This window comes from Falco naumanni, chromosome 4 (assembly GCF_017639655.2).
Source record: "Falco naumanni isolate bFalNau1 chromosome 4, bFalNau1.pat, whole genome shotgun sequence".
Taxonomy (NCBI): Eukaryota; Metazoa; Chordata; class Aves; order Falconiformes; family Falconidae; genus Falco; species Falco naumanni.
In genome coordinates, this window is record NC_054057.1 from 23,041,409 (window position 1) to 23,069,289 (window position 27,881).

Below are 27,881 nucleotides of genomic sequence, written 5' to 3' on the forward strand. Positions count from 1 at the left end.
TCTGTGTGACACTGCACTGCCATTTATTTCTTCACCCCACACCCCTCAGCCATTTTTCTTTAGAGGGAAGGCAAACGCCCTGTTTTGCTTCCCTGTTGGTTTTCAAAATGTGAATGAAGTGAAGTAACAGGCTGGGAAGCAGGAACAGAACAGCGAGCGACCGTTGAGTGGAAGCGATACACACGCTGATTGCAACCAGGCTCTTCAGCCGAACAAAAAAAGAACTCCCTCCCCCAAGGAGATATTTTAAAAGCGGAAAGCTAAGAAGTTAAGTACAAAGGCTTTTGTGTTTTTATTGACATTGTAAGAAACATTTTTTTTTTCTTTGTTACAAAAGAGCTAAGCGGTTCTGAAAGCAGAAGTACAGTTTATATGTACACAGTGCTACAGACCCTTCAGATCAACCTAAGGCTCGAGAAACATCAGATCATAACTGCAGTTTTATCAGATGAAGACCACTAAGGCCCATTACAGCCGAACACTATTCCTACCGTATGTAAATGTATTTACACATTTTCTTTCTTTTTTTTTTTTTTTTTTTAAAAAAAAAGGATTACAAGCTTTATAAAAAAAAACCCTAAAAAAAACTGGGGAAAAAAAAAGAACACTTCTTTTATCTTACATATCTGCAGGACTGACAACAGTAACTGTTCCATAGGAGACATTCCACCAATCCAAGGACAATAACACGTGAATACCAGAGGTTTACAAGACATTTTGGACACTATTAACAGTGGTATGTGCTATTAGCTGGATGGCAAGTATAGCCTCATCGGGAAAATTTGGCAACACATCTTGGTCCCTCTCTTTTACAGGGTCAACACAAAATAAGGCACATACATTGTGAGAATATGAACACTGCTGTTCAGCAGGAGAAGCCATTGAGCAAGAGGTGTGGGAGAGCCAGCCAGCCATTTCATCAAGGGGCAGGGGGAAGCGATGCCTGGAAGCCAGGCAGCCAGCCTGCACCTCAATGCATGGACCATTCGGTGCCATTCCCCAAGGAGAGAATAACATCATCTGCCATGTGGCTATATGGGGCCACCGTACCCACCAGCAAAGCCCCCCTGGAAGCTCGCCGACTTCTCCGCAAACCCACCTTTCCTCCACCCAGGCAGACCTGGTGGACGAGCTCTCACCGGCAACTCCCACTTTGTGGGAAGCAGAACTGCTGGGAGAGCTGCATGCTTCACGCAGGCTAAGGGAGGCAGACGCGCCCAAGGCCAGCAGTAATGAATCTAGAAGATCCCCACAGAGCATTACAAGAAAAGGTGATTTAGACTCAGGCTGCAATGCTTTAAAAACAGGAAATCCGCAATCTGCATTTTCTAGTACTCTGGCATGAGTGGTGGGTTTTCAGCTGCCACGGCTACGTCACCTGATGTACCAGATAGACAAAAGCAAGCTTTGGCTCTGCACCTGGAAGAGCAGCAGTAGAGGGGTGCCATAAACATGTGAGCAATGCTGATGGGACACCCACCCCCCCCCAAGACTGCCACGCATTGGGACTGAGGTTGACAAGTGACAGATGGTGCCCAGGCTAACAACACCACGCTCAGAGAGCCCAGCCTACCTTACCACAACCAACCCCAAACCCGAGACAGCTGGTCTATGACATATTGCTGCCCTCACAGGTACCAAAACAGGCTCTTCAGCATAAACCAGAAAAGCATGAGAAGATACTTAAAGCTGAAAAGTGAAACATGAACAAAAGTGGCACATATGCTTCACGGTGAAAATGATAAACCATTTGCACAAACTCCCTGGGGACATGGTAGAGTCTCTGGTTCTTCAACCTCACCAAATCAAAATGGGCTGCCTTTCTGGAGCATGTGGTTTCGGCCAAGACACACTGTTGACCCAAGACAGGGTAAGTGAGTGACGAAGGTTTGTCAAATCCAGGAAGGCAAATTAGCTCCTCAAACAGTCCCTTTTAGCCTTGAGCAATCTGAACGGCTCCTTCTAAGCTCTGATGGATCACATCTGTTAATAGCTTCCCAGCTTCAACTCACCAGCAAATACAATTATGAACTGGAAAACTGAGTTTAAAAAAAAATGGGATTTTTTGTTGTTTTTTGTTGCTTCTTAAATGTATTTGCTCTATAACAATAAAAGGCTTCTCTCCCAAGCCACCTCACCTACTCCCAAGCTGGTCATAAGTTGCCCTGTTGAAATTGTTTATAAACATGTCATTGATGGCTTAATAAACAGCCAGCGACCGGTTACCGAGATCCATCTGAAATGCATCCAGCACAGCCTTTCCTCATGCATATGCTGCTGTTTCTCCTCAGGGGCGTGAGCTGTACCGTAGCACTGCATGTACAGCGCAGCCACTGAAGCATCCCTCTGCGCCCCAGCAGCAGGGCAGGGGTGAGGGCTGTGCATGGGCAGCGGGTCCCTGCCAGGCGCCTCTGGGCGATGACAGCGCAACGGGGAGCAGCTTCCCATGTTGTAACAGCAAATCGACCGTTTGCCATGGTGAGCTGTGCCTGATTCCCCGTGCAGGAAGGTCAGGAGGGGAAACGGCGAAGGGCAAAGAGCAGAAATATGCATGCTTGAGGCAGAGGAAGGAAGAAATACTTGCTAAAGATCCGGAGAAAGACAGGAGCTGGATGATGATAAAAGCCGTAGGATAATTACATTTGTCTTGATTTCTGACATTCCAGCTCATAACGCAAATCACTTGGTACGTGCTGTGATAAGCCCAAATACGGCCCCAGCACTGGATTCCTGTGATGTTTTCCTGCTGATGTACAGCTTCTTCCTCTGATTCTAACAGCTGTTAATAGATGAATGTTAACCAATAGCTCCACTGAGGTTGTATTCCTGCACATTCCTCAAATGCCATGCCCTGATTCAGCTGCTACTTCACCATTTTTCCACAGTCAAAAATATTACTGCTATGGCCTTCCAGCCTATAGAAACCACCTTCTGGTGTTATCCCTAATTTTGACTGGACTAAAGTTTATCTATATTTCAAAATTGACCCCATTCCCCCTTCTCATTGTGTCTACTCTAACATCAGCTCCTTGCAGACATCAAATCCGTGACTAAGCGTCTACACCATTTACATCCTGTAGCATCGTTTTACTATTGAGATTTAACTAAGAAGTCTGCAAGGGCTGGACTTGCATGCAGATTCTAGGAGTGGGTGAACTTAAACCTTGGCCTTCTAACTGTTCTCCATCCCAACCTGTTTGCCTAGGAGCATTGTGTGTTCAGGGGCGCACATGTGAAGCCCAGCACAACAAAAAACATGCTACAAGAGCTACAGCTTATGGAGGAAACGCCATTCACCTCTACCAGTGAGCAGATTCATGAGCACAGTGCATTAGTTCCAATTTGTACTGGTGTAACTGACCCTGGGCATTGGCTCGCTGGCTTGCTTTGAAATGAAATGCACTTTGGTGTCACCAAGAGGTTGGGTTGTTCTTTCTGAGTTTTGATTAGTTACCAGACATACTTGCTGTTCTGCTCATTTCATTGCTATTTTGAATGGCAGTTTAAATTTCTTGTTTTGTAAAACCTGGATACGGTGAAAAGACATGTAAGATTATCAGATTGCTTGCAATCGCTTTCATTTATTTGGCTAGTCCAAGAAATGGGGTGTTTGCTTTCTACCTGGTTTATATGCCATGACCATGATGCTTTTGAAGCCCTAACTGTGCATTATTTCAACAGCCATTTACTTATTTTAAAACATACCATCCATCCACGAAGCTGTACGTGCTAAAAGAGAGGTACAAGACAGTTCTCTCGGCAAAGGAATTATTATTGCAAATAAGAACCAGTGGCTCAGCAAATCACATCTCAAGAGTTTGCATTGCATTAAAAAAAAAAAAAAAAAAAAAAAAAAAGTCCCCAGTATGGAATACTGCAATTTTGTTATTTCATTGTATGAAATACTCTGTAAGACCCTGATCATCTCTTCACAAATATGGTATGCAACGAAGGGATTCTAGACTACCCAAATCACCAAACACGCCCATAACTCTACTATCCAGTCATTTAAAAAAGAATACTGAAAAACAGAACAGCAAATACTGCAAAAGGTGAGAGCTGGACTAAGAACAGCTTTCTGGTTCTTTCCTTCCTCTGAAATGGGAACATGAAACAATCTCAGTATCATTATGCAAGGCAGTGACAGCTGTCTGTGTGTGGTGTTACAAAATCCTTAAACGTTTCCTAGGGATCAAAGGGCTGATGGCTCTACATTTCTTGTTTGCTTGAGCCTCCTAATTTATCCTGCTCCATGATTCTGAAACTACAGCCTAGGGGTACCATGGCAGTGCATTTCTAAACTGGTTGTCCACCTTGGTGCGATGTATCCAACGCATCCAGAGAAGATTTCATCCCTGCATGCTGACTTCATATTGTGCCTGGTTATTTTGTGCCTATATGTTTAGGGGGGGAAGTTGCAACAGTTTTACAAGGTCTAGTTTCTTTTGAGTAACAGAAAATAGCGAAGTCATTTCATCAGACCTTTCTTTTTTTAAAAAAACCCAAAACAAAACAAAAACATGCACTTCACACGTTTACATTGGTTTACAATTAAAGAAAAAAAAAAAGAAAAAGGAAGCATACAGACATTCAAAAGGGGAGGGAGAGAGAGAGAAGAGGGGCAGGGGGGAATGGGTGTAGCAATACTGATTCAAAACTGAAATGGAAGACAGTTTCTCCCTAGAACACTTTAGGGTTTTCAGAGTCCTTATTCCATAAAAGGAATATACTTGAAACACATCCCATTTAGGTGAGATGAGATTGCTAAAATACATACACAACTAAAAAATATGAGTCCTTTTTTCCATTCTGTTATCTCCTAAGGGTTTGTTTTTTTGTTTGTTTGTTTTTTCTAATGTCTATTGCATAACAGCAAGAAACTTGCTTTCTTCTGCAAGTGAGGTCAACAAAGAGCTCATGTCACCAATAGCCATGTTGGTTGTGCTTACGGGCATAGCTGGGAATGTAAGAGACGCTCGGGGAGTGGTGAGGCGTGAGGAATTGCGGGAGAGATTCTGAATGATACTCGGGCTCAGGGCTCCCGAAATTAAGCTGACATGGTCCCCATCATCTATGATAGCATCGAAATCAATCTGCACACCCTCTAGGCTGTTGCTGTCAATGCTGTCAACTGTGCTCGACACTTGGTTAGCCCCCGGGGAAAGAAGTTCCGATGAGTTTGCAGTCGCAGTCCCCTGCAGCAGGCAGTTAGCTTCCGAACCAAAGAACGAACCTGTTTTCATAGCTTGGTAGCTAAAGCCCATGTTTTGGTCATATAACTGACCAGAGTAATTCTGTGCATTAGAGCAGAACTGCTGTGATTGACCTTGGATCTCCATCTTAATGGTGTTTACCCTGTACGTCTGGTTGCCATCACTTACGTGTCCTTGCTGTTGTGCCAGGTTGTTTCTCAACATGTTTTGCCGTCTGTTGCTGCTGTAATTGGTGCATGGCTGGTAACTTTTGGCCACCAACAAACCTGAAGGCTGGCTACCAACGGTGTGAGACACTGGCGGACAACTCTGCGGCCCCTGATACAGGCTGCTTTGTGAGGTAGGACTAACCTGCCCCAGCATCATCTGACCGGATTGATTGACTCCCTGGTAATGAACGTCATCTCCGACCGGTTGGTTTTGCAGATACTCCTGTTCCATCATACTGCTGTTCTGCATCCCATTTGCCATACTGGCAGCTTGATCGCTGGATGCCATGGGATGGCCGAAATTTTGCTGGTTCCCACTCACTGGCACGTTGCTGCTTCTCAGCTTCTGCCCCTGAACTGCCATGCCACAGGAATTGTCCATTGCTCCAGGCATCATTGCTTGCCTGCTGATGCTTTCACTGTAAGGCTTATTGGGCTGCACGCTGAAAGAATTAGCGGCTCCGCTGCCAAGAACTGCGTTTTGCTGTAAACCGTAGGAATTGTTGTTCTCCACCAGATAGCCATTCTGCTGGTCCACGTTGCTTCTCTCCAGGTTCTGCTGCTGAACCATCATATTGTTGTACAGTCTGAAGGCCCGAGTCTGCTGCACTGTGGAGCGCTGGCCGCATTTCAGTTTCGAAGGAGATAAGTCAGAGCTTCCTGAGCTTACTTCATTCCACTGAATGGGCAAGTCGCTTTTGTTTGTCTCAGAACCTGCCTGCTGACTGCTTGGTGGAGGGGCTTGGTCAAAGTTGCTGGGGTTGTCGTTTCCTAACACTGAGCCATGATGCATTTTGTTGCTGTCTAGGACATTGTTCAACAAGTGGTCGTATACGCCCTGGTTCTGGGAATTCAGATACTGAACCACGTCATCTGGCAGGAGATCCTCATCATTCAGACTGCCACCCGCTTCCATCGTAGCAGCCTCCAGGGCAACGTTCTCGCTGATGCTTGGAGGACAGGGGGAGCTAAAGCCACGGAAGACGCCACCCTCAGAACGGGTATAGTTCTGAAGAACAAGGTTGCGCTTTTCCATGGATGGAGGCAAAGCAGGAGGGTTAAAGCTATTAAGACTGTTGAAACGCTGGACTCTAGGGACAGAGAGGTTGTCACAGGCCATTCTTACTGGATCACTGGCTCTCCTCATCCCGTTTCCTAGAGCATCGTGAGACAGAAAATGCCTCCTGCTGTAACCATTTGCCCCACCATCACTACATCTTCGAGGGGCATTCACTGGAGGCAGTGGAGATACTCCGGACTCCCTGCAGTCACCCAAGAGTGCCATCCTTGTTTTGAGGCTCATCCTCTCCATGTTAGGCAGTGGAGTTGGTGGGGGTCCACCAGTAGCTGCTGCATATTTAGCTTTCAGCCTATATTGCTGGGCCGGGGTGAGGCTGAGAAGACTTGGCAGGTCATCACACTGGCTCGCTTCACTGGAGCGCCGGGAGGCATCTGTTGAGATGGGGTCGTAGGAGTCTGCAACGCTCACGTTCTGTGGTCTTCCCTCTGCCTGGGAGGCATCGCTGGACCTCCGGCTAGAGAAGCAAGGTGAAATTCCAGAGGATCTGCGGCTGCTCAAGTAGGCTGAACTGATGGTGCTAGTATTGCTGTCCCTCCTGTTCAGCATGTTCAACACAGTGATGTCTGTACTTGAAAGTTCACTCCTGTTTGGCAGAATAGTCATGGATCCTCCTACACTGCAGCTGCTGTTCGACTGGGTACCTGGAGGTAAAATTCAGAGATAAATAAATGGGCATCACCCAGAAACTGGCACAGAAAATACCCACTAGAGTAAGGAGAGTACAGAGGAAGAGCCTGTATCACCACAGCAAATCATAGCAGTGCCCTTTCTTGAAAGAAGTCGGGATAAAAATGCTGTCCTTAGGTTAAGAGCTAACTCCGAGACTCGAGGGTAACATTTCAGTGTGAATTCTAGCACAAAATTTATAGGCCATAGCCACAAACTGTCATCAGCTCGCATAGCGCTCCAGCCTGCAGTGCAGCTATTCTGACTGATGTGCCAGAAGGACACATTTGTAAGGGAGCTTTTTACAGGCAAAATATAATTGAACAGGCATTTGCATGGAACGGCGAAATATACAAATTTGGAGGCTATTCAAGGTCATTTCTAAGACTTCTTGAAATCTTCTTGAAGTAACTCCTAACAACTGCAAAACATCTTTGATGGTTTCCTTGCTTTGTTTTGTTTTTAAGTAAACAGAATACGTTTCTTAATTTTCCATAGTTTCTTTCAATTAGAACGGATTTCAGAAAACCTGGGCTGTTACTGCTGAGTGGGGCACAGAAACCTATATTGTATATGCCATGTAGAGGCAGCGGGGACATACATTTTGGCAACGAGCAGCTCTGTATATGAAAACAACTATGGATTTTCAGAGTGCAATCTTGCCTTGCCCCCATTCATGGACATCTGCCTTCCTAGCAGTAGGATCTGTACATACAATTACTTCTGTGTGTTGGAAACAGTTTATTTAAAGGGCAGCCCAACACATCTATGCAAAGCGTGCCTTGCTAAGGTCTCATCTGAAAGACTTCCGTACAAGAAATTGGCAAGTATTTATTTCATTTGCCTTGCCTCAAAACAAGACAGGATTATGATGATGATCTTGGGTCCAAACCTTTAACTGCAGGGAATATTTAAAATGTGATGCATGGCTCCCTTGTTGGCCCCTGTTCTGTAAAACACGGGACTATCAGACTTCTTTCAGGGTGGGTAGTAGGACTTGTCGTGAGGGGATAAATGGACAGTGATTCATGTACAAACCATGGCCACAGCTGCTGAGTCTCAAAAGCTGTACTACTCTTTTGCAAGGGTTGCAAGACCGAGCTAGCAGGCAAAGAATTTAAGGACAAAAAGTGTTAACCACTCCTGTTACATGTAGCTCACCATTTCCTATGAGAGGTGGCAAGGTTGGGGCTTTGGAAGGTGGAACGGGGTTCAGTCTCGGAAGCATTCCGTTAACTTGTTTCAACCTTTCTAATTTCACTTGCTCCATCCATTTGGTCCCTGTCATATTCCTCCTGGCCTGTAAGCCAAGTGCTGTGGTGGCTGTGGAAATGGTAGAGTCCATGATTGGGGTTTCATCGATGACACTGAGGTCTCCTACACTACCACCACTGGTCAGAGTAAGCTCGATCCCATTGTTGGAATAGTTGCTGATGGGGGACTGTTCGCTGCTGCATGTAGACTGACCACCAGGGCTTGGCTGAGATGTCTGTTGGAGTGAAGCAAGGAATAAAACGTGAGGATTAAGCAAACAATGTCGACAGAAGCACTTGCAGCAAATGTGGGTCTAAAGGGAGCCACATAAAACTCAACATAAAGCAAAGTTTAGTGTTAAATGATAACAGTGATCATTCATTAAGAGGCTTTCTAGACTCTAACTGCAGTGAATGCCATTGCAAAACCTGAGATTAACTGCATGAGACGTTTATTTCAGTTACTCCCATAACTGCTTCTAGCACTTCATGTCATTCGTGAGCATGTATGTATGGATATGCTACTTCGGGTATGCGCTGCTCCCAATGGAAGCTGCGGCTCAGCAAACCAAATCAGAATTCAGCCATGTTATGAGGTCTAATTGACACCGCTAGGCTTGCAGCAAGAAATAACCAAGACTCCAACAACACTGGAACTTGGTTTTTTTTTAATTAGACTTGTGGCTAAAGAATGTAAGTATTTTCCAAGCCTAAGGCTCATTGTTACGAGCAGCAGCTGTCCTGAAATGTTGGCATGTAATAAAACGAGGAAAAAGCAACAGGGCAAAAACCCCAGTATCATATTATCAGCATCCTGTGACCCTAGCAGCACTAAGGGCTAACCTATACCTCCTCTTATACCTAACTTATACCACCTCTGCCCTGAATCAAGAAGGTGATGATCTACTGAATCAAACCCTTTATTCACTAGAATTTAAGATTTTAGATTTAAGAATTCAAGTACACAGTACAAGCTGCTTATCTATGGGGATATGAACCCACCACAATAGTGGCTTCTTTCTTAAACAGACAGTGTTCTCTGCTGCTCTAGCAGTGCTGTAGGGAAATATGGGCTTGATTTTTTTTTTTTATGCTTGTAAAGTTCTCATAAAAGAATGGTAAAATTTCTCTGACAAACTGAAACACTCTGACAGACTGACAGACAAAACAGACAGTGAGACAGACAGAAGTCTCTGGACATAATATCCCACTGCAGGTTGTATCAGTGGGGCATGCAGTAACATTTTGCTCCCAAGAACAGTTTCATGTAAGTATTTCACTTTTGGGGTTTCTGCTGTGCTTTTTTATACTTTTTTCTGCCAGCCTGTGATTTTTATGCACATTTTACTAACAAATGCTAGCTAGAATTTCTGAGGCAGCAGTGACAGCTCTCACTTTTAACATCAGTGATTGAAGACACAGATTCATGGCACTACTGTAGCTTCATATGCCCCTGAGGAGTCCATTAAGATGCAATAACTATTTTATTATTTCTAACTTGAATGATGATATTTAGAATTTATGAGGCCACACTGAGCAAGTTCATTTCCAAACCCTGGTCATGGCAGATTTGGTGACAAGAATAGAAATAACAGTTATTACACAGAGGAGGGTTTGTGCCTCTGGACAATAGCTCCATGCCATATGGAAGAGCAGTAATAGTCAGAAGTCTGTTCTTGTAGCCATGTGTCAAGATCACAGTGAGGCAGGTTACAGAAATAAGAACTGTACTACGGGGAACATACATTTCTAGATGTGCAGTACAGAAAAAAATGGGTATTCTGTCTAGAGGAGAAGGTACAAAGACATTTCTGAAGAGATTTCACCAATATAAGCCAGATTTTTCATATGTCAAGTGTCGCAAAATGCTCACAGAACATTACGTTTGGGAATGAGTTTGATGGATTGCACATTACTAAATAAAGGAACAATTGGACAACAGGCAGACGGCTAAAATAAAGACTTAAATAATGTTGCAATGAGAAAAACAGCGGAAAAGTTAAAATGCCCTCACCTTATTACCCACTGTCCTTAGGAAGTTAGAACAAGACATTTAAGAGCATTAGACAGAAAAGACATTGGATTAGTTGGAAAACAGAAAACATATCTTAATTCACACAAGCAATGAAAAGCAGGAAATGCAGAACTGTTTTTAGAAGATATTTTTCAGTGAGAAATATTTTAATACTATGCAAGCAACCAGCATTAATACCCCTTTCCTGCAAATCTTATTCATGCTAAAAACATCTACATTCAACAGGCCCCAATAATGCCACAGATTTCCCTAGCTAAGCAAAAGGGGAAGGGGTTTGGCTCCTTTGTAATGTAAGGTGGTTAGCGCCAAAGATGGCAGAGGATCTCCTTTAGACTTCAGCGGGAGTTAACTCTGGGCCCTTGGAAGTTTCCAAATTCAGGATTAATACCTCACAGTTTAGGCGTAAGCCTTAGGCACAATATAGCAGTAACTCGTATTTCAGTGAGTAATCGTTTTGAATTGCAGCATGATTAACAGTATGAGCAGAATTCAGAGGACTCAAATTTCTAGTCCCCAAGGGTTGGGTCCAGATGACTCGTAGACCCAGATGTGGAAGAGGACAGAGTGACCGCTTTTGGAGAAGATGAATGGCACACAAAATGCAGGCAAATGAAATAACTTCTTTAAGATAGAGTGTGAAAAAATGGAACAAAGTCCTTTTGACATTCAAGCCTATACTGGTTTAATGTAATACATTAAGGTAAAGAGGGAAAAGACCTGCAGCGACTCTTAATTCAGCTCAACTCAGTTGAATTTAAATTAGGTTAACTTGGTGAAGTTAAATTAAGTATCAGATTAACGTAAGAGATCACATCACAATAGAGATCTCATATTATCAAAAGGTCTCATCCTGTTATTTAAGAAAGACAATTTATCCTGCTTCAGTTTGATCCATGACGTGACAACCTCAAGCTCCTAAAATCTGATCATTTTCCCAGGTTCTCCAAAAGTTATCACCATCAATATCATCATTTCAGTCTTTTGGACTTGTCTTTTTTTTGCATTCTGGTTTTGATTCTGCAGGATTCACATTATCTTTCTTCTGCAAATAGTAGAGTGGAAAAAAATGCTTTTTTGAAAATGAAAACTGTGATTTTCTCATAATACAGTGATTCTGAAAGATGGAGCTTTAAGAGAAGCAATTATTGTGAGAGTTGCCAACACTGCACTTGCTGCATATTGCACAGATTAGATGTAACCTTCTTATTTGCTATTTCTTAGGCTTTAAAAATATTTTATGATGGAAATGAAAAAGAATAACTCACAAAACCTAACCTTGTGAGCTAGAGTTTATGGGCTTGAGCATTTATTTTATAAAGGGATTATTAACTGGTGGCAAGACGAAAAAGGACAAAGGGAGCAGCATGGTGTATTGCATACCATTGGTTTTTCCGACTTGACTGCTTTCACTTGGAGGCATTCTTCACGCTTTGAGGTAGTGTTGCTGAGGTCCTTCTGCTCACCAATCGCACCCTGAGTCTGATGGCCTGGTGACCGGGTCTGAGAGTGGCTGCCCGGGTCTCTCGGTGGCGGAGGCCTTGGGTGGATATCTCCCCGTTGCTTCTTGGTGACATGCGCCTCCGGGCCATGCACGGTCTTCACATGTTTCCGGAGAGAACTGGGATCCGTGTAGCGCTTTGTGCAGCCCGGTATCTTGCAAACATACGGTTTCTGCCAAGACAGGAAAACCACTTAAATTAGATCTAATTTCACATGGGACTCCTGTACAGCTCCTTGGAGCACAGCTGATGTTACAGTTATATGCTTTCACAGTGAATTCGTTATCTAATTTATGGTCTCTACAGTGACTGAATCATAGAATTATAGATGGTTTGGGTTGGAAGGGACCTTAAAGATCACCTAGTTCCAAGCCCCTGCCACAGGCAGGGACAGCCTCCCCTAGACCAGGGTGCTCCAAGCCCCATCCAGCCTGGCCTTGGGCACTGCCAGGGATGGGGCACACACAGCTGCTCTGGGCAGCCTGGGCCAGCGCCTCGCCACCCTCACAGGGAAGAATTTCTTCCTTAAATCTAATCTAAATCTGCCCTCTTTCAGTGTAAAGCCATTCCCCCTTGTCCTATCGAGTTGTGACTGCACACCTAGTCAAACCTATTAATTTCCCTTGGGTTTTATTAACTCATTGTTATATTCTATTAACCTGTTTTATAACCCATTAATGTCACATAGTTTACAGAGGGCAGAACTTCTCATAATATGAACTGTCACAGCTTCCACTTATCACAGCAGCAGAGTCAACAGAGCTACGGCAATTTATGAAGACTAGCCTAATTTCCTATCTTGTCCACTGCCCTCAGCAGTCTCATACCCTATTTCTAGTATGGCCAGTACCTACTTCTTGACATTCACAGGCAAACAACCCCCTCCAAAACATATTGGGACATTTATTCAGACAGTATTGTCAGAGGAAGCATTTTTTTCCTGGCTCCTTCAGATCACCAGCATGATGTCAAAGCACAGCACACAGTACCATGAGCATTTTCATGTCACAGCAATTGCACTGAGAAAATGCACTAGTAGTATTACTGCTACCAGCATAAACCTGCTTCCTTTGTCTGTAAATTTCTCTAGTTCACTAAGCAATGTAGAATAAAGTAAATTTATAGCCTTATAATTTAACAAAGACTTTGGTAAATGTATTTACAGAGGATCAGAAAGAAGAGTGGAGCTCTTCCTAAACACTTTAATTGCCTCAGGAAACAAAGTGTCTTTCACTCCCTTTTATTACTGTATTGTTTCCAAGAAAGTACTGATTTAAATTCTTATTTATACTAGCCCTCAAGAAAAAGGAAAGAGGGAAAAAAAAAAAAAAAAAGAATAAGAGACACTCGTGCCAAGTTCGTCAAAGGGGTTCTCTGTCTGCTTACACATGGCACTCTGGAGCCTTTGACAAATGTAGCTTCTTCATGGATATTGATAAGCCTGAGCCTGCTTCCACTGACATCAGTGGAAAACAACCTCCCATTGACTAGGAGCAAAAATGTTGATGATGAGCAATTTAAAGTTGATGCTGAGCCACTGAAACAGGTTTTCTCAAGATGCTATGGAAGTACAAGTCAGTTCACTCTCTTCTACATGTGTAAGGCATTATCTGCATCAAGACATGTCAGTTGCTTTTAAATCTAAGTATAGGTTACCTACTTACAACTCAAATAGCACTGCAAGGAAGTGCTGAATCGGGTCTGCACTTCTCACAGTATTCACAGCACTCCATCAGCAGGCATTGCCTAAGAGTATTAGCCTGGTTCGTTATGAAGTAATGGTGAAGGAAATTTTTCATTTGCTCTTGCTGTTGCACCTACCAGAAATGACGCGTGGCAGCAAATTTGTCTTGGTGACTTACTGTTAGACATGAAATCCTGACCTGAAAACATCTTTGAGAGGATTTTACTCATCAACTAGGCAACAAACAGATTGGTTCAGACAGTGAACGAAAAAAATTCTCAGTGAGCTATTGGAGAGACTTGGTGAACTTCCTTCTACTTTGGTGACAATTCACAAAACTGCTGCTGGGCTTCAGCCCCATTATTAGGTGGGCTGCTGAGAGCATGCATTGCAGGGACGCATTGAACTCAGACATCTGCAGTGCTCTCTGCTTTACAGAATCACAGAATGGTCAGGATTGGAAGGGACCTCTGGAGATCATCTAGTCCAAACCCCTGCTACAGCAGGTATTCCCTTGTGACTCAAGAGATGCTGCGGCGTCCAGGGGACTGGAAGAAGAGGAATGCTCCTGAGATTCTGCCAGCCCCAGCAAATGCCTGTGAGAGACCTGATGCAGCTAGAGAAGGATACAAGCCTTGCAGAAATGGATATAGCTCCTAGCTTCCACGCCACACAGTCACCATGTTGGTATGTCTGTACTTCCAGGTTTAGGCTAGAGATGAATTAGTACAGGGACAGGTCAAGGAGGAGAGACTGGGCTCCAAGGTGTGAGACTGAGATGATGTGATTCCCTGTGTAACCTGACATGGTGCAATGAAACAGGGACCAGGCATGAAGACGGTGTGATTCCTGAACGAGGGGCAACAGTAACAGGAAACACACGGTAACGAAGAGATGTTGTGCTGAGAGCCTGGGAGACGGCTGTGACTGCCACAGCTGGTTTGCCTGAGAAAGCTCAAATTCCCTTCACTGCATCCCTGTTCCACGAAGTCTGTTCAGGATGGAAAGAAAGAGTGAAATAGCCCAGAGGAGAAGGAGAAGGCGTAACTCAGAACTTACAGGGCAACCCACGTTTTCCAGACCCTGAAGACTTCTCCACAGCTCCTTGCCACAGCCAAAAGGATGCTACAAGAGGCATCAGGAACTGTGGCTCAGCAACTGCCAGGTGCCACTGCCAGTGCTGGCAAGTGACACACTCCTGCTGCTGGGGCCAGCCCTCCCACTCCGGAGGGAGAGACCATCCCAGCTTTCCAAGGAAACCAGGCGTTGTCCCTGGTTAACAGCCATGTTTCCATTAGACCTCTCCTTCGAACCTATCCTACACTCAATGAAATGACCCACAGCCTCTCTAGGTCCATATGACATGGGAAAGCTTGTGCTGGTAAAAGCCATCTAGAACTTACGTTTCTTTCAGGATGCTGAGGGTTGCCCGTCCTCTGGAGGAAATTCCTATGACCACATTGTAAGTCTGTTTGATACCAAATTTTAGTATTTGTTTCGAGCTGTGCTTGCTTACCTCATTGGAATGAGTCCTGTTTTGGTGCTTGGCCCTGTCGGACGCATTGGAGAAAGCTTTGTTGCAGCCTTCGTGTTCACACACATATGGTTTTTCTCCAGTGTGAGATCTCAAGTGTGTTTTCAAGTTTTCTAGTCTGGAGTAGGCCTTTGTACAACCTTCAAACTGCAGACAAGAAGTAAGTCTGGATTAATTTTAATCTTTGGACTTGCAGGAAGCGGTAAAAGCTGACCTACAGAAGTTTAGAAACTTCCCAAGCCTTCATAACCTTGCCCAGTGTAATTCTGTTTTGGCTTGTTGGGTTTAAATTTTACCCAGGCAAACCCCATCACAGCTCAAGTCAAAATGCTTATGAAGGATAATGTAAATCTCTCATAGGACAGCACAGTACTTGTGTGCTTCATCTAAGACAGAAATCTACTGCAAAGTAATTAGAAGGCTGGTGGCCAGCAATAATACCCAGGTCTGTAAAAGAAAATGCTTTTAAATAATCAAGCAAACTGAGCTCTGTTTAATAATGCCTTTTGGGGCTTCTTTGCACATTAAACTTGAGGAAGTGGGCCAAATTATCCAGTGAATCACCACTCCTAAAGCTCTTGTCATCTGGGTGAGCCGGATAAAAAAGCAGACACGGTCGTCTCTTCTCCAGCAAACATCTGACAGACAAGAGAACAGAGAATGCAGCGTGCACACCACTCTGCTCGCTGCCCAGCCCCAGCTCCCCCATCTGAGCCTGGAGCTCGGCCCCCGTTACTCACAGTGCATTTGTGTGGCTTTTCCCCTGTATGTCTCCTCATGTGGACCACCAGCATATACTGGGCTTTGAATGGTTTCTGCTCCCGGGAACAGTCCAGCCATCGGCACACGAACTCTTTCTTCTCACCATGTATATGGTCATTGTTTATGTGCTGTTTGGATAGAAGAGGGATTACAGCTTAATGGAAACGTACCATCGCCATCAGCCTTGCTGCGGCTTTGCACTGGAAAAGCACCAGCGGCTCAGGTGTGAACCAGGATCCCACAGTACTGAAAGAGTGAGGAGACCGTCCGCGCTCCAAAGCGATCGTGGGGTTCAAATTCATTGGAAGTCCATTAAGGCCCGTGAATTTGTTTCTACTGACATCAACAGGCTTTGGATCAGGCCTCAGGGATACAGGCTGTTAAACAGACCCTGGATAATCTCACGCACGGCACCACTTGCGCGATTCACATTGAGCAATGCCGTCGCAGATCAGGGAAGCCGTACCTAAGTGCCACTCAGCACAAACAAGGTTTACAAAACCAGGCCTTGAGAAACACACCCCCCAGCCTGAAAAATCACCAGGTCTGCTAAACCAAGTTTCCACCAAAGCTTTTAAACTCGCTCCCCGCTACTGGTATTTGCTTTCAGTCAATGTACTGGGTTAGCGTGCACATTGTGGTGGGGGAAACAAAACCCTACACACTGCAGTAACAAAACCCGCCGAGCAGCGAGGCATCCCCCAAGCCGGCTTTTGCCATTGCCATGGACGGCTCTCTGGGGGCGACACCTTCCTGCCTGGCCTGTTGACACACATGCATGTGCCTTGCTGTGATCCGCGTCACCTGCCTGAGTGTATCCAGAGGCAGGACAGGGCTGTGTACCCTTTACTCTTCCAGAAAAGCAGCTTGCTCTGTTCCCTTCACTAAGATCCAGTCCAGCAGAGCACTGGAATATGGATTTAATTTGCGCTGATTCTCCTGCTGAGCACAAATGGCCAGACCCATCAAAAACCTTGATTTTTTTCAAGGTTTAACTGTTTGAATTTTTTTGCACAGCTTCAGAAAACAACAAAAGCACCCTACACCTTGGCTTTCAAGTTTATGAAGGCTGGAATTTCAGCAGGAGGTACCAGACTCATCCTTGCTGACTCTGGGAGAAACCCTGCCTCCGAGACTTCCCCACTGCTGCACTTTCTACCACACCTCGCTGGCTGTGCCACTAGATGGCCGCATTTCTCAGCAAATGCGATTATTTCCATTAAGGTACGAGACAAAATCCTTCCAGAGTTTGTATTTGATCACAGCACAGAGATGAAATCTGTATCTACTCTGTAAGTAGCTCACAGAAAAAGCCAGCCATACGGAAACTCAGTAGTTCATACTGGAACACAAAGAAGATAATCCTGATCTTTTCTGAAGTCCTGAAAACAATCAGAAAACCAAATAAAATCAGTTATGTTCATAATTACGTGGCATCATCATGGCAAACAGATGTGCACCGCCTGTAAAAGATGACTGCGCTTTTTCTGAAACTTTATTGCTATTTCTTAAAAGTTGTGATGGGGTGCAGAGCGCATGAACAAAGCAGATGTGCTGGACAACGTACAACATGTAATCTGCAGGAGTTTACGTTTCAAGGGCAGGTCTCAAGTCCATCCACGACACACATGCTTGTACCAAATGTGTACAGATGTCCTGTGCTGCGAAATGGCATCGCAAGGGTACAACAAGGTTAACGTGCACTCTTCTTTGCCAAAAGAGAAAGAAGTAATAGGACAAAAATCAATGCATTCAAGTAATTCGTGGCCAAATCCTTCTGTAAACATTACAGACAGTGAGTTATTTGGTTAAACCTACACAGGCGCGAGGGAAATGAAAACTGAGTGTGTGACACAGGCTTTATAATTGATACAAAAACTTCAAGGCTGGTTCAATCAGTTCACAACAGCACCTCCCTTTACCTCCCACTGTGTGGGCACTCAGGCACCAAGGATGCTCTTTCAGAGGAATTCTCCACAGGACACTTTTTCTCTTTGTCCCTGCAAATGAGCTTGCTCCTTGCCCTCCAGACCTCTAGCCTTTATCAGCATGAGCATCCTCTAAAACTGGCCTTTCTCATGGGTGTAAAGCTCCCTTCCTCACTCCCTCCCCAGCCCAGGCTCCCTGCAGCAGTGACAAAGCTTTGCCCAGGATGGTGGCTTAATCATTTGCCTCTCTCGGTCACTCCACTGGCTCACCTGTCCGGTGTCTTTTGATCACCCTCAGGTCACCGCACAACGGGTCCCTCCACACCCATCTGCCCTGCTCTCTTCTCCTGTCACTCCTTTTTGACTCCCTCTGCTTTTCCTACAATCAAACCCCTCTTTGTGCTGTTTTCCCTCATTGCTCTGATGCTTCAAGCGGTGGCCTCCTAGAGCTCACCTGCAAAGCCATCTCGTTCTCTTTCAGCCCCTCTGAGGATCTTCACCTTCAGGTAAAGCCTAGAAGAAACAAGCCCATGACATTGTCTGCTAATCTAGGTAATTTCTTCAGCTCTCAGGTAAGCCACTCAACTGCTTTTTGCAGAGGGGCAATATTTTAGCAGACCTATAAACGTGCTCAAATACCAGAAGGCTGGTTTTCAAGAAGACGCTTGCTAGGCATTACATCAGCACACGTCAGAGGCCAACGGCAGAAGCCAGCAGTGCTCCCGGATAAGGAGATTCACAGCATTTGCAACCCCAACCAAGTTATAATTCAAATCAAGTTGTGATATGAAAATGATCAGTCATCTGCTATGGACACATAGGCAGAGCTATAAAAACACAAAACAGGAGCTAACTACACCGGGATTTTTTATCATTATCATTTGGCAGAAACAATGCGCAATATTTACAACATGTTTAAAAGACGAATGAGGTCTCACTGCAACCAGCAGCAATTAGAAAAGTTCAGAAGTTTGTGAACTCTGGCATTCAGGTTCTTTGACTCAGACAGATAATTACCTTTGGATTTTGCACGGTGTTTTTGGCTCCCTGGTCTCTATTATGAGAGGGAATGAATAGTTTTGAGCTTGTAAAACAAAGAACAGTCAGGAATAAGAGTATTATGCAAAGCAGAAGCTTTGGTACAGTACAATAAGGATTTATAGGGTTTCAATTTATAATCTGTTTGTAACCTTATTACACCCATGAAATGTCAAATTCCAGGGACTAGATCAGAAGGATTTTTTTTTTTTCCTGGTGAAATTGAATTTTGATGCAGTTTCAGGGTGTGAAAAGGCTTTTCGTTTAATTTGGTAGGCCCAAACCTGCAAGTTTTACTTATGTTCGTAATCCTTATTACAGTAAATAGGCGCATGAAAGCCAACGATATTACTCCCTAGTGCCAGGTTTGCTAACATAAGGCTCTGAAGCACCAGCTCTGTATTATTAAGAATTTCTGACCTGAAAAAAAAAAAGCCCCCATTAAAAGCTGAATTCTACTAGCTATCTCCCATTGCACACGGCTCCCAAAAGCTGCTAAACAGGGGTCATTTGCAGAATAGCAGTCACTTTCATGCCATTTCAATACTCATTACCAAACCTCAGTCTGTCCTGGCTCATTTTCTTTTCTTTAAAAAATATTACTATTATCCTTCAGGTCCAAAATACCTTAACATTAACAGAGGGAGCTGACCTAAATACTGATTTTGGTCTCAGAACGCCCTGGCTTTGAAGAAGGAAGTTCTGAGGTGGATTTCAGTTCCAGAGCAAAATAAGCCACCAAATTCAGTGAAATCAAGGCTGAAGTTTGCCTGCCATCTCTACTGGGGAAGCTCAAAACCCAGAGGTAATGGAGAGCACAACCTGCAGAGTCCTGGAAGCATAGATGCTTACATGGCAAGAAATATTATTTTAAAAAGGGAACACCTTAAATCATACATGTTCTTACATAATCAATGCACACCGTATGTGCTGCTCCAAGATGATGTGAGATGATGCTGGAGGTAGGATTTGCAATAATCTTAGTGTTCTGTTTCCCTCCTCCACAGGTCTTTTAGAAGAAAGGGGTATCTAAGCATATCCTAACTGGCTGCTTGGTACCCATTAGCTATTCAGTACATAAACAAAGGCCAAATGTGCTCTCACAGTAGTTACACAGCTGGAAGAAAGCCTCTCCATACCAGAAGAATGAGTTAGGAACAACAGAAAAAGAATGACTGTCACCTGCAACTGAGATTGCATGTGAAAGGAAAGAGTTATTTGGTGGATAAAGCAGAAACATTGGGAAAATCTCCCGATTCTGCTTGCTAACCTAGACACACTACCCTAGCATATGCTAGGAGAAAACTGGGAAAAGACCATATTGTATTGGTATAATGTGGTAAGTTAGCAGCACAGCAGAAGGCGTATCACCATTGCCAAAAACTGGTTTCATTTCAATCATACAATGACAGTTTCAGACTTTTACCTTCTCACAGGTATTTCCCTGCATTTTAAAAATTTAAAAAGGAGGTGCTAAATAACTTCCCAGTAAATCTCACTACCGACATCAAGCAGAAGCAGCACTTAAGCCATCTTCGAGCACAACCTCCTCCTGGACTGCACTCCCACAGAAAGTCCCTCAACCCAGCAGAGCTGCTGCATTTCCTGCGTAGCAGAGGACGCGTGCATCTGCGCAGAGGCATCACAGCGGGACAGCTGCTAAACACAGCTCATCCCGCAGCTGCACAAGGGAGTCACAGAGCCCACAGGCTGCAGATAGGAAATGTGCACAGATTGTGTCCGGCAGTAACAGACTGGATAGCTCTGAGGCTGGTTTGGAAGGGATTAGCTGTCCCTGACCCATAAGTCCTCTTAAATAAATAAGGGAACGTTCTTATTTATGTGTTTTGCATAGGAGATGCAGGTTTGTCCTTAAGCCCACATACAGTTAGAAACAGGAGGAGGGTTCCTGGTCATCAGGCCCATCCCTTGCTGTGGCAAGTCCTGCTATACGTAATCCCGGTCATGAACGGGGCAAGCTTCATCTTCTAAGTACGTTGGTGATCTGTTCCCTCTGCTCCCAGTGGAAGGCTCTTCTAGGAACTCACGCCTCTGCTGGTTAGGAACTGATTTCTGGCTTTGATTTATTCACAGCCAATTTATATTCATTTGTTCTCATGCCAACACTATCCTTTAGCTTAAACAGCTCCGCTTCCCTGCATGGTGTTTATTTCGCTCCCTCCCCCACCCCAACTAACTGACAGAGAACACTTTCCTCTCTGCCTTCATTTCATGGATTAAAGAAGTTGACTCCTTCTCATCTCCTCTAGGCTGCCAAGTCCTCATTCCCCCTCTTACCTGGCTTTGGCTTGGGGTATGGAAGTCTCTGTGTCCTACCTGTCATTTTGTTCTCAGGTTCCTCATTGCCAGTTCCAGGGCTGTGTTAGTCCACCCCTCCTCAACTGTCCTCTCAGCCCTCCTCTTCACCTGCTCTAGTACAACTTCAACCTTCTCAACCGGAATAGCATGAAGTACACCAGAGCTTGCCAAACTTGGGGTAACAAAACTCAAACCTCCTTGTCCTCGCTTAGGTGTAAGTACAGGTCAGTCCTTTGCTTTGGACTTGAGACCGTTACCAAAGCACCTGTGTACCTCATGGCGTGTGAATGCACCCCCGCTACCAACAAATCTTGGGAAATAGTATCTACTGCTACGGCCACAGCTGAGGTAGAGACTTAAGACCCAGAAAAGCTAAATCCCACACGCATAGAAGCATTTAGGTCTTTGATTCCCCACTAGAAGTAGTCACTTGTTCATGAGTGGTGTGCATACTTTTGAGGTTCTTGACCCACACAGCTTCCTGAGATATCAGAGTGACTGTAAAAAGAGTATCAGCATTCAGAAGAGTGACAGGGTAGCACTTACGGCAGTATCCATGCTCGCCTGCTCCCCAAGGCATGCAATCCAGAGCTCATCACTGCTCCTCGCTACCATTTTAGGTAGTCAGGCAACCAAAAGATGACATCAGGCAGACCTCCCTACCATCTCATTAACATCTCGATAAAGATTAACTCCATGATCCACAGCAAGATGGACAGACAAAAGCTTTGTAAAGAAGCCAGGATATAAAGGAGGTCCTGGTGAGGCAGGAAATATCCTGTGACAATAGAAATCCCATTGTGAGGAGGAAAAAACCCCTGCGTCTCTGTGGAGTGAAATCCCCAGCAGACTTTTAGGACACATTCCAATCACTGCAATCGAGTCTCTCTCTAACCTCTGTGACTCTCCGTTAGAACAATGCATGCATTTTAATTTCCTCTTATCTGCCGGCAAATAGGTATGGATCCTGTCTGTCCTTTCCCTCCTAAAGATCATTTGCAGGCACATCCTGGCTAAACAACCACGAGAGACTAATGTCTCCTCACTGTTGCACAAGTCAAGAGTCTGATTTTGACCTCATGTCCTTAGGGTGGCGTAAGTACTTAAGCCATTTTTAGTTCCCGAGACGGAAGAAGCACTTAAGCTGCTTTAAACCTTTACGGTGGCATAAATGCTTAAGCTGGTTGCAGTTCCGAAAGCTAAGTTAAAGCTATAGCTATACATGAAGAACTTGGCACCTCTCCATAGGCACATGACTGTGGAGAAGCTCAGATAACTATCTCCACCCCTGCTTCCTTTCCTTTGGATGCATTTATTATTATTCCATTAGAGTTCTTGCGGCTGTCTTGCATACTTTACGGACGACTTAAGAAATGCTGTTGTGACAGATCTCTGCTAATGCTGATTAGCAACATGACAATTTATACAATCTGCTGATCTGGCCCAAAGCAGGTCAGTGCCTTGATAGTCTTGACACTTTTGCTGAAATGGAATACCCACAGTTAAAATCAGCTGGATCTTAAAAGCACTGCATGGCAATTTCCTCTGTGTATAATGAAGGCACTAAATACTCTGTCTGCATGTTGCACTCCTCACCTCACTGTGTTTGATCTTGTCATTCAATCTCAATACTTAATTTTCAAAGTTTTCCACTATTAACAAAAGAAGTTCCCCACTCCCCCTAGATTTGGTCATGACTGTAAACCTAAATGAGGACTAGTGGTGTACCACATGTCAGTAATCAGATCTTTTGGGGTTACATGTGAGAGAGAGAGGAGTGTGACTTTTAACAGTATAAAAAAATACGTACTGCAAATCTTTGTAACTCCAGTGTGACTAAAATGTTTTTACTCATTCAGAAAAGAAAAATCAAATCACTATATAAAGTAAGTTATAGTCAAAAAGATGGGTATTTCAAAAAGGAGTGAAGTACGTGGAAATTAGGAAATATAACTTGCATTACTTTAAAAACTTAATATATGTACTCTGTATCCGTGAGTGTTAATACTTAATTATAAGAAAAAAAAATTAGACCTCAGTCAGCACTCCAGCTGAATTAAATCTTGAAGCTTATTTATTACTGTGCCCTTCTGGATTCCCATCTCTGTCCCTTGAGAACTGGCAACAGCAGTCAATGAAAAAACGTAGGGATCAAAATTAGAAGCCCAAGTCAACTGGAAAATAATGATGATTTATAACTTGAGACAGCCCATGGAAGAGGGCTGACAGGCACAGGAGAAGGGCAGCATGGAAACCAACAGCTGGAAGAGAGGATGGGAACATTAAGAAAGGAGGAAAGTGGTGGGTAGGGGGCATCACATCACGTCCTGGAGGTGCTGAGACACTGTGTGGCTCTGCTCTGTAGCAGCTCATCACCTTTTCTTAGCAAGATGTTGCTGTACTTCCCCTTTAACCACCTCGATAGCTTACAAACTGCTTATTCATTTGCCTGGGTCCAAAGAGCTTGGGTTAATCTGCCTGTTTTGACTCCAGCATCCGAGGGAGAATTCCCACACGAAGGGCAGTCTGAGGGGAACCTCGGAGATGTTGCAACAAACAGTTGGGGTCAACAGTTGTCTTGGGCCAGCACAGCTGCCACCTCAAGAAGATCGGGTTTATAGTCAAATTTAAAAATGTATTAAAGACCTGGGGTCAGTGCAACACTAGGAAAGAGTTTGTTCTTGTCTCATGGGGCATACGAGTTTGGAAGCAAGGAATGCACAAGACTGAGAGTGGTCAAATTAATAATAATTAATGAACATTTGCATTTTGTGGAGTTTACTAAAAGCCTGAGCAGGAGACATCTTTTTGTCTCAAATGCTGTTTAACCAAGCCATGGTGAATCAAACTATTTTTTCACCTATGGGCTTGGAGGAGTCTTGTTCTCTAAACATGAAACTGTATTAGTAATAAACAGGAATATGCTAATTCAAAGGACATAACCCAGCATGACTGCTTTCTTCTCCTCTCCCTGTTCCAGCTGAAAATATAGGTCTGGTTTCTTTTCATCTCTCTGCACTAACAGCAGCAATAAAAGTTCTCGATCCTCAAGTTAAAAAAAAAAACGTTTTCCTTCTGCTTCTCCTTTTGCTCTCCTGCAATAAATTCTGCAGTTGTCTTCATTGCCTATCAATAGGTTAAACATATCCAACTTGCATGTTTAAATGCTAAAGACAGAGAAGTCCCCAAGGATACGTCAACCATTGGCTCTTGTACAAAGAAAATACTGTATTTTGCTCAGAAGAGCTTTCTGTGGCAATTTAAACACAGTGAGACAGACACAATATCCTGGAGAGAGGAAAACCTGCCTTATTACATTCCTGACCCAAGAGAAAGGATCTGCCCTTAGGACATAAAGGGAATCAGTGGGGGGGGAGGGGAAGAGAAAAGTTATCTAATCCTAAAAATAAAGAAGCGGTTCATAATACAGCATGACATTCTTTTAATCTCTGATATAGTAGTTATACAGTATGGATGTGATATAATACCAACAGGGCAAACACAGCCTGCTTGTCAGGCTGGGAACCGACTCCCTCAGCCTGTATCTATGTTTCCAGGTTTTGGACAGCTTTTTGGTAGGCTTTGGGATAGTCTGTGGAGGGAATGGAACTTATGGGACATTGCAGGGATTCTTTCCCAATAAGATCACATCTTGTTCTTGTTTCATTTAATATACATATATTCATGTATACAGTACAGTTAAGTCTGTTAGCGGCAAAAAGCAGCTCCATCAAGGGCAATGTTTTACAGCTCTCCCTTGATTTCCTGTGTAAGAGCAGGCAGCTATAAAGCAGCAGGCAGAAATTGCATCTTTGTTTCCTAAACCTGGAAATTTAATAAATGAGATTCTGCCAGAACATCAACATAAATGTTGTGGACATTAATCATTCCACTTTTACAGTGGTAGGAAAGATGCTTTGATGACTCTCAGCTTTGTTTCTTTTCTGTTGTTCTTTTCCATAACTCTGTCTAAAATCAAGTGCCATCTCTTTCTTGAAGGTTGCATTCTTGTATCACTAGCTGGCAGGTTAATAGGTGAAGGTGGTACGTTACAGGAATTCCAGCTGTCTCTACTCTTTTTATTTTCCAAATATATGGAAATAATTTTTCAATGTGTGCTGCTGTGATAACTGGGCTTTGCCAGTTGCTCCAGCACTGATGCTTTGCCTCACATTTGCCCCTTAGCTCAAGCAAGGTATCATGGCTTCTATATTTCGTAATGTTACGAGGGAAAAATAAAATAAAAAAAAAAAAAGCTCCACCTCTCCCTTCAACCACCTGAATCTGTGACCTGCCCAAGGACAGGGCTAATTGCATTTGTGTCATACAAGAGAAGTGAAGGAAATGGAAGGGAAAACCACAAACCCGGTGCTCAAATGTACTGTTCTCAAATGGGGGCGTTTTGGTTATGTCTCTGCCCTCCAAGGGTGTGCCCTGCTCTCCTGCTCAAGCAGGGAAAGATGCAACAGGGTTACCATGAAGATGACTAAGTTCTCTGAGTGCTGGGATGAAGGAGCTTGTAGGGAAGTGCTCCCACACTGCCCCCGGAAGAGTACGAGGGGCCAACTGGCATTTCTGCCAGCCACCTTCTCCTACCTTCACCTGCCCTCCCGGCTGCCCCTGCCACGATGTGCTCCAGGACACAACTCCTGCTGCTTGTATTAGCGTTCTCTGCATCACTGCGTGGATGCTGGTAAACTCCCCCACCTTCCACTCACTCCGGAATCTTTTTTGGTGCAAACCATGTGTGTTTGGTACCACAGTTTGAGAGCTGTGCTGAGCATGTAACTGCTGTGCTAAGGGCAAGAAAGCCTTTTGCTGGCGGGTAATCCCTCTTGGGAAAGGCAACCTGACAGGTAGTACCAGTACCCCATTACAACTCACACCTTCACCAAGACTTCAGCAATGCGCGGAAATTAATTTAAGAAAAATAATCTTACATATCTGTGTTTGGCTTGCTTTTTTTTTTTTATGCTTTTCATATTCAGGTCCCCAAATTACTCCCACATTTTACCTCTCTTCTGTGTAAACGTCACATGAGAAAAATCTAGGTCATTTGGTGCCTAAACCAAAAGACCCAAGACAAAGTAGCAAGGAGAAAAGCAGAGGGAGAAAGAAGTCAGCTGAAGTATGCACCAGTGATGGAGAACTCAAAATTGGCTCAAAAGGCCAGGGCTGGAAGATGAGACTGAACAAAGGCTGCTTGCTGAAGTGTTTAAGACCCGCTGCAGACAAAGTGATGAAACTGTGATGTCGGCCTTAAGGATGCAGTAGTCACCAAAGGTGGTCTTCTCCCAAATCCTATACCTTAGCTCTGCACTGATGATCTTCAGCCTGTTCTGCCTCTTTTCCTGCCTTCTTTCTGCATATCACATGTGCACAAGCTCTCCCCACAGGCTGAGAGCTGGCTACAGGCAGCAGTGCTACAGCTTGGGATGCAGGAAGGATTCCTGCTTTCAGGAAACAGCTCTACAGCATGAGTGCAAGGAAGTGCAATGCCTGTTTGTGCCATAAGTTCACAAGAGAGGAGATACTCATTGCTAAGAGTTCCACATTCCTCACAAATCTATTACACGTTCCCCTCTCAACCTAGTCAAAGCAGTAGTGCACAAACAAGGGCAGGGTTTTTCCTAAGTTGGATGGGGAAGAGGGTACAGTTTAGCCTGAAACTAAACATCCGCCCTTGACCAGGTCCAAGATTACCAGTGACTGTTGCCTAGAAAATGCACTGTGTGGTACCTTCTAGGAGTGACCGATATATGGAAGCAAAACCATCTGACGCTCAGCTTCAAAATTTTCTGCTTCATGGTCTTTGCATTTAGGGATCAAAATTGATTTTATATGCAACTGCTACAGAATTTCCAGGAAAACCAAGTTAGACCTCATTAAAACTCCCTCACAGGCAGTGAGCAATGGCTGCTGACTTCTTTACAAATCTGAACCCACATACAGCTGTGTACAACCTTTAACAAACACATACATGAAAACCAGGCCTTACCTTGAAAAAAAACAACCAAACAAAAAAACCCAGAACCTGAACAGCCCAGTACTTAGCACTGCTACAGATGTTAGTGTAACACACTTAAAAGTACATATTCTTTCTCACTGGCAAAAAAAGACCACAGAATGCCAGCACATTTGACAAGGAAGTCATCATAAAAAGGCATTAAAATAAGGTATTTCATCTTATTTGTGAAAATACCATCAAGTGCAAGAAGCACACTAGCACACACGAGACGGAAGAACTAAATACTTCGGATGTTTTCCCACATGGCTGCAGAAGACAAAAATCTATAGGCCTCCTTCCTGCCACCATAACTCATCTGACTTCAATGGAAATCAGACCTGCTGTATATATTAAAGCTGAAATTAACTATTCTCCCTCCATATTGTTTGGGTTTGATAAATTCCAGCCATTGCTCCTAGCCAAGATGAGTAGATCTTGATTCTGTTCACTGCTCTGCTGGCACAGGCTCTTACGGCAGCCTGGAGCCCGTTAAATTTGATCGGGTCCGAATGCACCAAGCTCTCTGCAAGAGCGGGGATTTAGCATCTCTTGCAGTTAGTTATTGAGCTGTGGGCTCAAACCACACTCAAAGTAATAATATTTTCCTTTAAAATAGGGCATGTTCACAAGAAAATAAAATGCAAAGAGATTTC

At 44.1% G+C, this 27,881-nt stretch overlaps 1 protein-coding gene across 2 annotated transcripts in view; it reads right to left on the reverse strand.

The window, feature by feature from the left end:
• Nucleotides 1-268: 268 nt before the first annotated feature.
• GLI3 (GLI family zinc finger 3) overlaps nucleotides 269-27,881 on the reverse strand; it is a 215,689-nt gene continuing 188,076 nt past the window's right edge. For both annotated transcript variants that reach the window (XM_040593148.1, XM_040593147.1), the window contains exons 11-15: nucleotides 15,915-16,064; nucleotides 15,157-15,321; nucleotides 11,838-12,128; nucleotides 8,331-8,658; nucleotides 269-7,144 (exon numbers count right to left, since the gene is read on the reverse strand). In XM_040593148.1, the coding sequence (XP_040449082.1) occupies nucleotides 4,860-7,144; nucleotides 8,331-8,658; nucleotides 11,838-12,128; nucleotides 15,157-15,321; nucleotides 15,915-16,064 (3,219 nt within the window). In that variant the 3' untranslated portion in view covers nucleotides 269-4,859. The remainder of the gene's footprint in view (nucleotides 7,145-8,330; nucleotides 8,659-11,837; nucleotides 12,129-15,156; nucleotides 15,322-15,914; nucleotides 16,065-27,881) is intronic.